Source organism: Tiliqua scincoides, chromosome 5 (genome assembly GCF_035046505.1).
Source record: "Tiliqua scincoides isolate rTilSci1 chromosome 5, rTilSci1.hap2, whole genome shotgun sequence".
Lineage (NCBI taxonomy): Eukaryota > Metazoa > Chordata > Lepidosauria > Squamata > Scincidae > Tiliqua > Tiliqua scincoides.
Window position 1 is genome coordinate 54867982 of NC_089825.1, and position 16829 is coordinate 54884810.

At 41.8% G+C, this 16829-nt stretch overlaps 1 protein-coding gene across 3 annotated transcripts in view; it reads left to right on the forward strand.

Annotated features, from left to right (window-relative positions):
• GOLGA4 (golgin A4) overlaps window positions 1-16829 on the forward strand; it is a 67296-nt gene that overhangs the window by 1138 nt on the left and 49329 nt on the right. For 2 of the 3 annotated variants that reach the window (XM_066627205.1, XM_066627206.1), the window contains exons 2-5: window positions 1101-1193; window positions 5756-5854; window positions 12879-12941; window positions 13558-13872. In XM_066627205.1, coding sequence (XP_066483302.1) covers window positions 1101-1193; window positions 5756-5854; window positions 12879-12941; window positions 13558-13872 — 570 coding nt within the window. The remainder of the gene's footprint in view (window positions 1-1100; window positions 1194-5755; window positions 5855-12878; window positions 12942-13557; window positions 13873-16829) is intronic. The other variant, XM_066627207.1, reaches the window with a different exon arrangement.

Consider the following 16829-nt stretch of genomic DNA (forward strand, 5'->3'; position numbering starts at 1 on the left):
TCTCATTCTAGTGAGTGGAGCTTACTCCCAGGAATGTGTGCATACGATTACACCGTAAATCAGGGGCTCCAAACCCCAGCCTGGGGGGAGGCCAGATGCAGCCCGCAGGGAGCCTCTATCCGGTCTGCGGCCAGCTCCTGTCCCCTGAAAGCCTCTGGCCCACTCAACTGAATATGACCAGAGCTGTGCTCTGATTGCATCTGGAGGGTGTTTGGAGGGCCAGAGCGGTTCAGTGAATCAGCCCACTCATTCATTTATTCATTCACCTAAGCTCCATCTTAAATTTATTTAAATTTTATATTTTTGGGGGGGCCCTCAGCACTGCACCAGATATTTCTTGCGGCCCTCTGGCCAAAATGTTTGGAGACCCCTGCCCTAAATCAATGAATTATCCCCCCCCCCTTTGTGTGATGGGGTGACTCAGAGCCCAACCCTATGCATATTGATGGATTGTCAGCTGGCTGCCTCTTTAACTATTGTAAAGGACTGTTTTCCTTTAACTTAACTTAAAGGGCCCTTCTCATCATGTTGAGATAAAAATCTCTACAAAAATAAGCTTGAAAATTTTTTATTTACTTTTTATATGAATTGTGGTGCAAAAGGATGCTCAGGGAACATATTTCTGAGAATTGCACATTATATGATAAAGAGCCAAATATCGCTCATGAGCCATGGTTTGGCCACCCCTGCTCTGGAGTATGTAAAATAATGGATGTGAGGTTGCAATCCTAACTACGCTTTCCTAATAGTAAGCTCCATTGAACAAAATAGGACTTACTTCTGAGTAGACCTGGCTAGAATTGTTCCCTGAATCAGTTGCCATGTTCTAATATCATCTGCTACCTTCCATTATGATCTTCTCTGTTGTATAGCAGAGTTGCATCCACTTGAGCCTGCTGCTACAGATAGGTGTAAACATGAATGTCTACCTCATGTAACAAACAACACTTACTGTGAGATATTTTTGGTTGCTTGAAATATGGTGGACTATTTTGGTAGGAGAAGTATTAGGCTCCTCTGTTCGTGAACATTCACTGCAACCTTAACTTGCCTTTTCTTGTATATTTAGTCAGTAATGACACACACTGTTACTTTTGCAGAACCCCTCTACAGCATCTCCATCAGAAGCCAGAGGTGGAACATCTTCACTTGTAGCGCAAAATGATGAAGGTACTTTAGCACCTAACAAAGAGGTATGTTTAAAAACTTTACCATTAAAAAAAGTGACATATCCTCAAGGAACTGTGAGAAAAGGGGTACTTCCATAATGAAAAAGTGGAAGAATAATTCATTTCCTATGCTTTAAAAAGCACTTCAAAACATATTATTTCAGACTTTTCCTAATTAGCAGTGATTTTAGTGCATTCTTTTCCTATTTTTTCTTTACTACCACCATCAGTTTCCTTTTGTGTCTATAATGTATTTAGGTTGTAAGCCTGCATGCAGGGACCAGTTATTGGTAAGCCTGCATGCAGGGACAATCATCTTATGCTTGTGCAGTGGGGCATTTGGAACAAGATGATATTATTTTTGTGTCATTTGGAAATCTGTCTTCCAACTTTTCTATTTCCCCATATATTTTAATTTTCATAGTTTTATACTGCCGCTCCTTCAAGGCACTCAAAGTGGTGTACCTGGTTTTTTCTCTCTCTTTGACCTTACAACAACTTGTGAAGTAGGTTAGACCAGTGATTCTCAAACTGGGGTGTTGCAACACCCTAGCCAGAGAGCCCTGGCCTCTGCCCCCTTAAAGGGTGGGGAGCAGAGGAGGCAGCGATGCAAAACCTGGAAGTGGGTCATGATAGTTATTTTGCCTGTCTCTGCATGTTGGGGAGCCCTATGGAGGCTGGTGTGGGGCTCCCCACCCCCCTGGGAGGCCGCTGCAGGCTGTGAAGTCTCAGCAAGCAACACAATTCTGGCAATCTCATTGCTGCCTCCCTCACAAGGACTTACAGTGGGGCTTGAACTCCCTGGGAGTTTGAGAACAGCTGAGTTAGGCTGAGGGATAATGACTGACTCAAGGTCACTCAGGAATCTTCATGGCTGAGCAGGGATTTGAACCTGGATCTTCTAGGTCTAATCCAGGGGCCTCCAAACTTCATGGGCTGGATCTGGTGCACCAGCATAAGCAGCTCAGGCATGGCAGTGGTGAAACCTGCTGTCTTGGCGCCTGATCTTTGCAGAGCCTTATGCTGGGAAGCAGTGTTCTCCTGGAAATTGGGGCTCAGAGCCTTCTGGGACTATGTGCAGGGGAAGAAGCTGGCCAGCCTGAGGCTCTGCAAGGATCAGGTGTAAAGACAGGGCGCTGCAGGGCAGAACAGTAAGGCTTGAGCTGAGAAACCTGAGCTGATTATGCTGATGCACTGCAGGTTGCAGTTTGGAAACCACTGGTCTAATCCAACACCAGAAGCACTACACCATCCTGTGTCTCACTATGAAAGGGAAGGTTTGAAGGAGTCAGGAGGCAAAGGGCCATTTCATAGTGCACAAGAGGGGAATGGACATGTTCTTCAATTGCTTTTTCTCATTTGCCTTTTCTATTCAGTCTTCTCAGAGGCTGAGGAAGAAGAGAAGATGAAGGGAAATTGGGAAAGAATAGAATGTGCTCATATGAGAAGGAATCCTCTCATTGATGTGTATTCTGAATTCCGGTTGCCACTTTTCTTGACATTCTGAGGGCAGGGGTTAAAAGAGGAGGAAAGACAGTTAAGAAGCAAGATGGGGAATTCTGCTGTTGCTCAAGTTCTTTGTATATCCTTTCCTTTGAGGGAAGGGTGTGACAGAAAAGAAGGGAGTCAGGACAGATCAAAGTGTGCAAGCATGAGTAGGAATCTTCCTTTTGTGCAGGGGTTGCTGCTTATTCTCCTTTCCTTTCTGTCTTTTGTTAGAAGAGTGAAGGAACCAAAGTTTAGAAGTGGTTGGCAGTGGGAAAAACAGCATACAGGTGCAGCCTTAGTTCGGTTCTGTGAATCCGCGTGATTTAAAAAATGCATTGTGCTAAATTCCATAGAGTTATGCAAATACACTGCAGCCTGACACTTCTGGATGGAAGGAAACTAAGGCAGCTGTTATCAATCCCCTCTGTACTCAGCCCTCCCCATTGCCAGCTGTCCCGCTGAGCTTTTAAGAGTTCAGCCCTATGCGTTTCTACTCAGAAGTAGGCCCCATTCCAGTCAATGGGGCTTACTCCCAGGAAAGTGTGGAGAGGATTGTAGGCTAAATAGCATGCTTTGCAAACTGGGAAGGCTTACTTGTGTTGGTGATGGGGGAATCACCATGGGAACCATGGGGGGGAATTCGTCAAACACTCCCTGGGTTTTTTAAAGCAATCCCCTCTGTTGCTACCACACCTGCCGCTGTGTGCGTGTGGAGTGAGTGAGCGAGAGCGCGCTCGCGCTCGCTCCACCTCGCTGCACTTGTTCTGGCTACAGAGATTTTTGCCCCCCCTCCCCTCTTCAGCTTCTTTGCCCAGGAATTCTTGGGGCTCCAGAAATGTTACTGTTCCTTTGCAAGGGGAACCTCTTCCAGGGCTATTTCCCTGCCTGGGCAAGGTGGAGCCTTTCTGCAGTGTTTTGGGCTGCCTGGAAACAGCTCGAGATGCCAGCGCAGGGCGCAGGAGGCAAAGGTGTGTGTGACTTTCAGTACCCCCACTCCATTTGCATTGAGACAAATCTGCAGATAAAAAATCCGTGGATAAATAGACTGCACCTGTAGTTGGTCCTTGATATCTCCGAGGGATCCATTCTTGGATCCCCTGCAAATACCAAAATCTGCAGATAATAAAATCTGAGGGTGGGAGCCATCCAGAGCACCTATGGATGCAACTGAAAGTGCCTTGAGCCACGGGAGACTGCATCCAAATAGTTTGCACATTTATTCTACTGTGGAATGTTTTTGAAAAGTTCTTCTAAGTATGAAATATTAAAGAGTGCATCGTGTGCTTCCTTTTAATCTCAGTCTAAAGTTGTTAATCCATATTTATCCTCCCTGGGGTGGATAGTTCTGTTGATGTGCATGAATGCAAGAAGCAGTCCTACATCAAATCCTCTACTCACTTTTTTCCTTTTGCTCAGATTAAATCTCTTTATTGGCTGTTATGCATATTAATGTTTATTTGTGATGAATTTATTCAATGAACATTTATATGTTTAGATGGAGATGAAGGTTAGGGATCATGTTGTGTTGCAGTTAGCACTTTTTTCCACCTTTGGTGTACTCTAGTTATATTGAACAAGAATTAGAATTGGGTTTGTAAGATACATAGGTTTAGAAGAGTTTGATTTAAATCTAGGTTTTTTTGTTTTAAAGACAGTGTATATTGTGCTAACTACTACTCTTGTGCACTGCTTTGGCAGTATTAATATTATGGCAGCAGTCCAGAAACTTCATTTATGCATGCACAAAGGCTTGTATGTGCCTAGTGGGGCTGCTAACATTATTTAACAGCAGTCTTAATGCTGTGTTATCAGGGTGGTGGGGAGGAAAGGCTTCTGCCAACCCAACTCTTTCTTCCCCCAAGTGGAGTCAGCTATGCTGCTCTGCTCTGGACAACAGCTTATATAATATTGCTTCCCCCCCAAAAAAGTGATGCATATCTCATGAGATGAAGAGAACAAAGGCACGTCAGCAAACCTTGAAAAAACATTAGACTTGAATGGACTCTTATTATAGTACAAGTAAGGCAAAGATAGTGAGACACTTGTATGACTTTTTTCTTGTGTACTACTTGTATTTCGATATGTGGATGGTTATGTTGCTAACATCTTAACATTTAAAAAAACTGCAAGACACTTTAAATGTTGATAAAATTGCTGCTCTTCATACCTCTTTAAATCTACCTACTCATCAGTCATGAGTTCTTGAAATCATAATTTAGATTAGACCTATGTAATACAGTTCAACCTATTCAAATTTACTGAGAAGTAAGTCCCATTGTGTTTAATGAAGCTTACTCCCAGGTAAATGTGAATAGACATAATTTCTCATAAAAAGTTACTGTATTTCATTGATATTAATGACTGAATTGTATATGGCACGTTTTCAACCATTGTATTTTGTTCAGCTATGGTAGGCCTTCAAGGAATCTGGGTGCACGTGTTTCAGCCACCTTGCTTGAAGCTGTAAGGGTCTAGATCTGGTCATTGCTTGGATAAGAGACTGCCTGGGGGACCAATGTAATACTGCCATGGAGTTCCACCATGGAAGAAAAGTGGAAAAGAAAAACACAGCAAATTAATAATAATTTTTAAAACACTACACTGTGAGCTTTTAATAGTAATGCATAGCAAATGCACAGCAGAGTCTTTCTTTATGTTATAGATTGAATACTGATTTCCAGTAGCACAAACATTTTTGGTGGATTTTTTTAAATGTAAGGTGACTTAATTTAAACTGGAAGCCAAATTCTTCAGCAAATTTACTTATGATTTATAAAAAGAATAATAATTCTCTTTATCTGTCAATTAATTGACTATAAAATAATATATGAGCACAAAGCTGAAACAGGTTAAGCTTTTTTATCTGTGCATGGCTGTGTATACATTTTGACTGATTTGAATGTTCTAATGATCAACATGTAATGTGTTCTTTTCATGCATTTTCTTGGTAGCATTTCATAGTTTTGCAGTTCTTGTAAGCATTTATCCAAAAACCTGTTTGGTGACATAAAAGTTTGCAACATGGTTTTGTGTTCCTCCCACTTTACCTCATGACTTTGTTTTATTTTTCATCCTGCTTTTTGCACTGAATGATACAGCTACTAGCTGGGATGATAGCAGAGCCTGCTTTTCTTTCTGAGTATACTGTCTTTGCTTTGGATCCCACCAAACGACCTAAACCACAGAGTGAGAGTGTGGTGAGTCCCTCTGGTACCATCCCTCGTAGTGATGACTTGGCTGGGACAAGTGGATACATAATTCTAGAAGGCAAAACCAGTACTGCTTTTGGTTTATATTCTCGCTAAATAATATTGAATGCCCTGTTGCTAATCTTACGCTAAAACTCAGGGCATATTTTTGTTTAATTCATGGCTGGGTATTGGATAACACAGGCTTAATTAACATAAAAATTAACATTGCTTTGGTTATTCTTATTTCAAATATTTACCACAAAAGAAAAGAGAATGGTAAGTAGAAAGAATAGGCGCAAGACCACAAGGAAGGTGATTGTTATGCCTTGTTGGACCAAGGGTTCCTTTTACAATGTGATTTGTTTCCTTTTTTGATCCTCTTTAAGTACAGCATTTGTTCCCATTATGAGCATTCTGTTGCTGGAGGTTTGGCAACAGAAGCTTTTCTTGTGCTTTAATCATTCTTCATTGATTTTTTTATGTCATTTTCTTTACTTGGTGCCCCATGAAATGGGAACAAGCAGATGAGATTGAAGAAAGAAAGGGGTTTTGACTGTATCTTTAATGGCTGATCTTGTGCTAATTGCTTATTTTTTGGATTCTGTGTTTTTATTTTTTCCTGTAAAGTATGAGTATTAACTGATTGCTTTTGGACAATTACTGGTCAGTTTTGTCATTTAGTGTTCGAGTCTCTGATCTGTAGTAACTCCAATGTGGATTTGTGCTTGCTTATGCAGATTATCTTAGTTTGTGGCTCGTGGAGAGTGGTAGCTAACTGAGTGAATCCTCTAGTTTCCATTTTGCAACTGTTCTCACCCTTCAGTTACTATTTTGTATCTAGCTCTAGTTGGTAGGCTTCAGGATTCTAATAAATAATAATAATAATGGATCCTGCAAGTTTGATAATTTTGAAGTTAAGTGGCTTTGTGGAATGCAACTTTCTGGCTTTTGGATGTAGCTTTATTTATTTAAAAGCTTTTTATACAGTACTTCAGTGGTATTCAGACTGGAGTGTTGCGACGCCCCAGCCTGAGGGCCCTGGCCTCTGGCCCCTTAAGGAGTGGGGGCAGGGACCAGGATTGCGTTGCTTACTGGGCTGCAGGGACTGGGATGTACTCACCAGTCCCTGCAGCAGCCTTCCCGGGGCGCGGGGAGCCCTGTGCAAGTGCCTGCAGGGCTCTCCAGGTCAGGGAAAGTGGAACGATTGTGCTCCACTTCCACAAAACCGGAGGTGGAGTGCAATCGCTCTACTTTCACTTCAGAGTGGTTGCGGAGCCCTGCAGATGCTCACGCAGGGCTCCCCGCACCCTGGGAAGGCTGCTGTAGGGACTGGTGAATACATCCCAGTTTCTGCAGCCCCCGTGAGCGGTATGTTCCTGGGAATCACGTTGTTGCCTTCCCCCCACCCCCACTGCCTCCCTCCCTCCCCTGCAAAGATTTAGTGGTTCTCAAACTCTCTGAGAGTTTGAGAACCACTGCAGTACTTTTTCTGTGCTTAAAGTAGTGTACAACATAAGCATAAAAAGTAATGCAATAGGTAAAAACATTTGAATAAAACCATTAAAACTAATTGAGGAGCAGATTAAAAGATATAAAAATGGCAACAACATAAAAGCAATGACATAAAAGCAGAAGATAAAAAAGGGTTCTTAGGTGGTTCCTCCTTCCTTGAATGCTGTGAAATAAATATGTTTTAAAAACCTGCCTGAAAACATAGAAAGAGTGTATTGTCCTTAGATATTCTGGCAATTTGTTCCAGAGATGTAGTGTCACAACAAAAAAGACTCTGCACCTTGCCACCGTTCCCTTGACTTCAGATGGTGGCAGAATTCTAAACTGGGCCCTATCTGATGATCATAGGGAATGGGCAGGATTATATGGGGCAAGGCAGAGCTTGAAGTATCCTTGTCCTATATAGGGTTTTAGAGATACCAACACCTTGAATAGGGCTTGGAATGTAATGGGCATCCAGTGTAGTCGCTGGAACAACGACATAGCAGGTTCATCCTGCTGAGCCTCGGTGACCAGCTGGGCTGCCGCATTCTGAATTAGCTGCCAATTTTGAACCATTTTCAAGGGTATTCCCACTTAGGTGTATTACAGTAGTTTAAGTGAGATGTTACTAGGGCATAGGTTCTCAAATTGGGGCATTGCGACGCCCCAGCCTGAGAACCCTGGCCACTTTCCTCTTAAGGGGTGGGAAGGGGGGAGGCAGTGACGCGATCGCCAGGATCACATTGCTGTGAAGGGATGCAGGGGCTTGGCTGGATTTACCAGAGCCTCTTGCAGCCTCCCGGGGGGTGTGGGGAGCCTGATGCCAGCCTCCACAGGGCCCACCAAAGCGTGCTGACATTGAAAATATCGATCGCAACCCACTTCCGGCGGTGGGCATATTTGGCGATTGCTTTACTTCCAGGCATTGCTGATAGACGCTAGAGGCTGCATTGCTCATGGGGTCACTTTAAAATGCCTAAAGTGGCCTGTGCAAGTTGATGTTCTTGTATTTAGAAACATTGCAAGTTTTATGCCTGGAGATGTCTCTAGATTCCTGGAGGTGTTCCTGTAAGTTGATGTTCTTGTATTCAAGTCAAATAAAGCTCTTATATGATAGCTTTAGATTAGACTTGCTTCTTCCTCAGATCCCAAGAGTTCCTCTAGCCCTGGCCCAGCAGCCCCAGGTAAAATGAACATTTAACATGCATATCCCTCTAGAAGTTATGATTGAGAAGGAATGTTTCCTATGAGTTGATTTTTCTTTGCATTCTTCAGTTGGTAGTATTGCATTAGTCTGTGAATTTTTAAAATTGCATTTCAATAAAATAAGTTGTAAGTTTATTATGTTATTCCAGGGACGTTCAGTGAAGAACCTACATAGGACCTTGTTTGTGTTCTTGCATACCCTATACATAAATCTAGTTTTTATATGACTTCTGTAGCCCCTTCTGTAGCCCCAGAATGACTACATTCTGTAGTCATTGTAGCCCCAAACAAATTTTGATGAACTTGTTCAAGACAGATTTATGGTAACACAGAGATGGCATTCTTATACTGAGTCAAATCCCTGGAACAAGAGGATAGTGTAGGCTTGTTTTGAGTTAATGGCTCATTTCCTGAAGTTCAGGATTGGTACTGAAATAGTGCTGTATAGTTGTTTTTATCTGTCACTTTGAGAAGATGTTAGGATAAGGATTGACTAGCGTTCCAACAATGCATTCCATATGTTAAACCAATGGTATACTGACTACAGTTGCTGTACAGCAGGAAACTCTCCCGTACAAGCCCCATTGAAATGAACAGGGTGTCTCAGAAGAGTGCAGTAGACATTTCACACATATCCTTTTCGTTTCAGTGGGATTTGCATAGGAGACCTAACTGCTAGATTGTAACTTTTAGTATTAATGTTATAAATATACAGTATTTATTTTCTTAAGCCATTGTATGCAAAAGTAATTAGCTATGAAGCATCCCCACTGTGTCTTTGTGTTGTCTTTCTGCATTTGTAGAAATGTTGAAGAGAACAGTGTTCTGTCTTGGGATCTCTCTTCAGCATCTTCATCAATGACCTCAATCAGGGGTCTAAACTTTTAGACTGAAGGGCCGCATCAAATAGCTGGTACAGTGTCAAGGGCCAGAAAAAAATTAAATAATAGCATTTAAATAAACAGATTAGAGATAGATGAATTAATAAATGAATGGGCTGAATTGCCCAGAATTTCTCCAAGCACCAACCCAGCCCAAGAAATAAAACACACACTTAAATGGCCCCCATTCCCCCACCCTAGAAGCACAACTCCAGTTGTGTTTGGTCAACTGGGCCAGAAGCTCTCGGGATCAGAGGCTGGCCGTGGGCCGGATAGAGGCTGGCTGTGGGCCGCATTTGGCCCCGGGCTGGGGTTTGGAGACCCCTGACCTAAATGAAAGGACAAAAGGAATTCTTAACAAATTTGTAGACAACTCTCAACAGGAAGGAATAGCTTACGTGGCACAAGTCAGTAGAAACATTCAGGAGGACTTGATAGAATAAACTGATGGGCTGAAGCTAACACACTGGTGATCAGCAGGCACAAATTAAATGCACAGGTATACAGCAGAAGACACCTGGCTTGGCAGTGCAACATGTGAAAGGGATCTTGATGTTGTAGATTAGGAGTGTGAAACTCGTTTCATACAGAGGGCCGAATAGCATTCATGATGTGTGCTAAGGGCTGGAAGTGATGTCATTAAGCAGGAAGTGATGTCATTAAGCAGGTCTTAACCAAAAATAAGCACTTTTTCTTACTTTGGAACTGATTAGCTGCAGATGATAGAAGAGAAAATATGCAAATCTTGATCATATTTCAAGATATGGGAGAACCCAATTTTCATGTGGGCTGCCCTTTAAGCAGTAACTCGTTAGCACTGCTCAGCAGCTGAGAGCCTGAGGGCTGGATAAAAAGCTTCCGCGGGCTGCATCCGGCCCCCAGACCTTATGTTTAACACCCCTGATGTAGATGATCACAAACTGAACATGGTCCAGCAGTGTTGTGTGGTGGCAAAGAAAGCTAATGTGATTTTAGGTTGCATTAATAGAACCATAGTTCTTATCTATGCCCTATCTATAGTACTATGTCCATTTCTGGGCTCCATGCTTTAAGAAGGATACATCCAAACTTGGAGCGGTTCAGAGAAAGGCAGTAAAGATGATCAGGGTTCTAGAAAACAGATTCAATAAGGAAAGATTGAAACAACTTGCAGCCTGATCCTTACTGCTGATGTTGCAATTGCAGCTCCAGTGGTAAGTGTTGCAAATATGATGTAAAGCATGTTTGTGCCACACAACAAGTAAGCAGTTCTGGCAGGGAGGCTTACATGGCCCCATCTACGCTCCTGCAGAAGCCCCGGCCACTGGCAGTGAGAAGGGGAGTGGTGCAGGGAAGTGGAGAGAGGGTGTGGGGAAGGCATTTCTGAGCATGGGTGGGGGAGGGAGGCCTGGGAGGGGGAACCAGTGGAGGCCTCTTCTTCTGGAGCCTATTCCCTGTGTTGAGCTCCGAAACCTGACACAGGCTTTTCGAATCTGCATCTGCAGTTTAACTGGCCCATATTCAAGAAGTTCCATTGAGAGGGCTGGGGCTTTACTTGGGTTAAGGAGACACATGCCCCCTTCCCCCAAGAAGATCTCCTGTCTGCTCAGTTCCAACACAGAATTCGATGGTAGGCATTTAGAGCTGCCACTCCTGTGCTGGAAAGGCTTGAGCCCTTGATGTGCTTATTCTGGAGAAGAGAAGGTGGGGGTGGGGATGATAGTACTCTTCAAATACCTGAAGGACAGGAAGTGGGCAAGGATATGGAAGTGGGCAAGGATTTGTACTTTGCTATGTTAGAGAGTAGGATTAGATCTCATGGGCTTAAGCTGTAGGAGGGGAGATTCCAGTTGGCTATCAGGAGAAATTTCTTAACAGTAAGTGATGTTCAGCAATGGAGCCAGTTACCAAGAGAAGTGGTGGGTTCTATCTTGTTGAAAATCTTTAAGTAGAGGCTTGTAAAAAATCACGTGTTTTTGCCACACCACTTCTGGATTGTGGACATAGTATGTTTAAACAAAACTTATATATAGGAATTATTGCAGTATTTTGTAATTTAAGCTATGTCTATTGTGCATTATGATGAAGAAAATCTTTTTCATGTGTAAGGAATCCTAGATAATTTTTTTAAAAATCTTGGTGTAAAATTTTAGATTTCAGAGTAGCAATATAGATTACTTTGCTTTGGAAAGTATTTTCATCCTAAAAGAATACAGGTCCAGCCTTGTTATACATGGATTTTTTATGAATTTGACAAATTTGACTCAACATGAATGGCCCCTGCAGATGAGAAGGATTGTGCTGATACCTGGAAAAGGGAAAAAATGACCTCTTTAAAAACACAGTTTAAAAAAATGCTTTTACTATTTCGGAAAGACAGTCATGCAAGTGATTACAGGTATAACCTAAGTATCCACATATTTTTCTATCTCAAAGCTGATGAGAAGTGAAGTCTTTCTAAGTGCCTGGAGGGAGACTGATTGATGGATTAGCTGCCTAATGACTCTGTCTACTTCACAAAAGTCAGCAAGGTTGTTCTTAAATCACTTGGCAAAGGGACAGTATTTTTTAAATTAACTTGCCTTAATGTGATTTTTGCCATTCACATTGTGTTCTGGGAATCGAACTCTCAGGAATAATAAGATTCAACCTGTAGACTTCTTCAGCAGTTGGGAGTCGGATCCAAAACCAAGTTGTTGCAAGAACTATACCAGGGGTGTCAAACATAAGACCCAAGGGGCTGGATGCAGCCTGAAGAAGCGCTGCTGAGTAGTGCTAAGGTGTTACTGCTGAAAGGGCAGCCCACATGAAAATTAGGCTCTCCCCTATCGTGATATATGATCTAGATTGCATATTTTCTCTTCTGTCATTTGTAGTTATTGAGTTCCTAAGTGAGAAAAAGTGGTTATTTTTGGTTATGACCTGTTTAATGACATCACTTCCTGCCTAATGACATCACTTCTGGCCCTTAGCAGGCATCATAAATGCTATCTGGCCCTCGTAATGAGATGAGTTTGACACCCCTGAACTATACCTTCTGTGAAGCAAAATATTATATATACAGATTTTTCTGCTCATAGAAGAGAATAAAGTACTAAGAACTATATTTGCATTGTCAGTTACTTTCTGAGATTCTCCTTAAGGTATTAATATTATGAATATAAACTCTACATATTGTAGTAATTTCTAAAGCTCTTGTTCTATTTTACTTATTGTACTAATCTTATAAACCAAGCTGCTTTGTAGTTCCATATATTGCAGAAGGTTGAGTCACACTTCTGCTTAATAAGCTTGTATCGGTTTGCATGACAATAACTTAATAAGCACTTGAAAAGGTAAAGACACTAATGACTTACTAATCTAAAAACATAGATTAGAGATGTTGTCATAAGATTGCTTTAAATACCACAAGTGAACTTTATTGATATTATGTTCTTTAATTGCTAACACATTTGTTTTTCATTTTCTAGAATTTCTCTGAGCACATAGCTTCCAGCACTAATAATAATGAAAGTGAACCATCTTCCCCACAGGTATGTAACAACTATGCTATTTGCAACCATTGATTAATTTTAGCTTAAAAACTTAATTATTAATTATTACTGTATTTGCGTTTAACAGTTCATATAGTGGTGCATATATGGTATCAAAAAATTGAAAAGATGAAGGGCCAAAGGGCTAAAAGACAAGATCTAAAAAAGATGTAAACAGGACGCTAGCAAAATTGGAAAATGTGCTTTATGGTTGAAATATCCTACTGCTAGAGGAGAGGCAATCAAATCCTTTGACATTTGAGCCTCCTAATGTCAGACACTTAAGGTTGTTCTTACTAGGTTGTAATACATATATAATTTTTATGCATCAGATATGTGTAATGCCTCAAAAAAACCTACTGAAATGTAGATGGAAAATACCTCTTTTTTGTACAGTGCTTTCAAGTGTTAAAAGCATTTCACAAGAATTATCTGGGCATCAACTACAGAACATCAGTTCTATAAGGTATTATTCTTATTGCTGGGACCTGAATAAATTGTTTACTTGCAGAAGTAAGGTGATGTTTAGTAGTGAATAACTTCAAGTACTGTTAGCTGCATGATATCTTGAAGAAAGTGTGGTGTAGATACTTAGTTGCTGTTTGTGTTTTTGCAGCCTAGTGACATCCAGTCTTTTGCACAAAAGCTCCAGCTTCGAGTTCCTTCAATGGAATCATTATTTCGAAGTCCCTTAAAAGAATCGCTGTTTCGCTCCTCTTCTAAAGAATCTTTGGTGCGGACTTCTTCAAGGGATTCACTGAACAAACTGGACTTTGATTCTCCTGGTCCCACGTTTGATCCACCATCAGATGTTGAAAGTGAGGCAGAAGAATTGCCAGGAAATGTTGAAAGCCTCCCTAAGGAACAGTTGTTGCAACGATTACGTAGGATGGAACGAAGTTTAGGTAGCTACAGAGGAAAATACACAGAGGTAAAGAAATATTTGAACTTTACAGTGAGTAATATAGGAACAGAATAATTGAATGGAAGAGATATAGTTTCTTCTGCCGGTCAATGAGACAAATGTTTATGATATGCTGTTTATATTTTCAGTTATGCTTGCAAATTAATTCTCTAAGGTTATGCAGGACCATGCAGTTTACTTCCATACCACAGCCCTAAGTGCCCTTGAGGCATAGCTTTTATGCAGCTGACTGGCATTAGAATTAAAATGCTGGTTCCTCATGACCCTTTGTATAATGCAGTGTTCAACAGTATCCACTGCTGCAGTCAAGATCCTATAATCCTATAATGTCACTAGTTCAGGGACTTCAGGTGATATTTAATACTTGGATAAAAGACAGATAAAATTGACCACCTTCTTGGTGGTTAGATGAACTGGTCCTGTAGCATACAGCAAAAGGGGTTAATGTTAAAGAACTAGTGCAACATGGACCTCCAAAGCAGCTTGAAGGCTTGACTTAACATGTGTAGAATTTATTTGAGGTATTTCTGCCCAACATTGCATATATGCAACAGGGATCAAATGTGTACACATGTGGGTTGGGCAGAAATGGGTTAGTTGGAGCTGAGGAAGAACTCCTGGGTTACTGGAAATGATGCTTGATTGGTAGAACAAGTAAGCATGATATACTTGTTTAATTTGTATTCTGAACTACACATTGTTAGATTTTTGTCATATTTAAGTATGACTGAGAAATGGGATCTAGAAAGAGGCAATGAAGATGAACATACAGGGTCATCCAGCTAAGGGTGGCTTGGTTCCCAGTAGTTGAGTTATGTGAAACAAAGTAAAAAAATAAGCAGGCTCCAATATGAAATGCCTACAACATACAGTTCCTTGATATATTCCCCCACCCTACACATACCTCCCATGTTCATGCAAAAGACCTAATTAGCTATTCAGGGTGTGTGAGTATATATTCATTTGCTAATTAAGCATGCCTACTAAAACTTGAACTTCTACTGTCGTTCACTACTTTGTTTGAATCTAATTGGGAAGCATCTAGTTTTATCTAATCCTGCCCTACTCCCTAACCTTTACCTATACTTTCAACTTTTCTCAGCATTCTATCTTACTCATGAACTTTGCAAAGCTAACTACACCTCTAAAATTAATAGCTTCTGCTAAGCTAGGTATTTTCCTATCTTAAGGTTATAGGGACTGCTTCAAATCAGGAACTATAAATCCTGTATCATGAACTCTATCCCTCTCAGCTGTGTTTTGTAATTCTGTTGTTGGAGTAACGTCCATCTGGTATCTTTATTGGACAAGAACTATACTAACTATAGATGAAATGACTAATAGTGCAATCCTAGGCATGTTTATTCAGAAGCACATCCCACTGTTTAATGTGTGTAAGTGTGTGTAGGATTTCAGTCTGACAATGCAATCCTAACTTGTGCTGGAAACAGGCAGGCCAGCATGTCTCCACTGTATTCAGCACAAGTTTCAGGCAGCCAGAGGCTCAGCCAGGGGCAGGGGAAGAGCCACTGCATTCCCAGTGGGGCTACTTGGATTCTTGCCGCCTCCATAGTTGTTGCAAATCTGAGCAGCCTGGGATGGCCCTGGGCCACCCAGGAACGGGGGTCAGGATTCGGCATAACCACTGGGTTCTGGCCCTGCCCCCCACTCACCTGCCTGCCCCCTGGAAAACCCTCCCCCGGGGCCAACGCAACTCACCCTCTTCCTGGGGCCCGCGGTAGCGCAGGAAGACTGGTGCACATCTTTGCAGTGGCCTATCTCCCAGAAGAGTGGTGCAAAAGTGCTTTATGGCACTTTTGCAACACTCGCAGGCCAGTGCAAGGGACTTGCGTCAGCCCAAGTCCATGGTAGGATTGCGCCATGAGTCTGTTGCATATGGTGTCGGATGTTAAATCCTAGTTTAAGTGTGTTTGCACTAATGAGTTAAAAAGGAATATAGTCTGTGTAAAGACAGTTTGTGAAATACACCTTGAGTGGGTTGCAGTGAGGGGGTAAGAGGTTTTCTGCTTGATTGCCAGCTATTTAGACTTACTCTGTAAATTTAATATTTAAGATTTAATATCTTAATATTGAACTATCCCATAAGGTATATTTTTAATAGTGGTGTGACAATGATGAGGGAGAATTGGGGCTTTAGTGTGCTTCCCCAGCAATTGCTGTCATCCCTTGGCCAGCCACTCTGTTCTTCTGGCCACTGTGTCTGCTTGGTTGCACACTGTCCCAAACTGGTTCCTATGTGTTACCTAGCTAAGTGTGCCCCTGCCATTGCACCACCTAATAACTCAAGAGTTTGTGCAGATTATCAGTGAGGAAGAGGAAAATGATAATCTGCCTCAACTAACTGCTAGGGTTGTTGGGCTTCCAGTGTTTCTTCTCCAAAGTTGATAACCTGCCACCACGCCTTCAATAATTCTCTTCTAAGACCACCAGATTCACAACCCCCCCCCCCCAAAAGGGCAGAAGGAAAATCTCGTTGATGTCCTGGTATGGTAGTTCAGGCAAGCAGTTACAGATGGATTTAGGTGAGCGCATCTTTCTCACTGTGTCAAGTTGCATATCCACTGGATGTCTTATTAAAAGAAGATATTATTTAGTTATCCTAGAAATGAATAAGTAAGGAGGCCCCACAAAAGGGGAAAACCTCAGGAAAGTGAATCACTATAAGCATTTTTAAGGCAACAAGAAAATTACAAAGGCTAACTTGCACACTAAGGCCCAAATCCTAACCAACTTTCCAGCACTGGCATAGCAGTGCCAGTGGGCCGTGTGCTGCATCCTGCAGTTGGATGTCATTCATGGAGCCCTCCTCAAAGTAAGGGAATGTTTGTTCTCTTATCTCGGAGCTGCATTACCCTTATTTCAATGATGGAAAGTGGGTTTGGATTGCGCCCTAACTTACTCAGTGTGTCTGCTTTAAGTTTCTTCTGTGAAGGGATGTCATT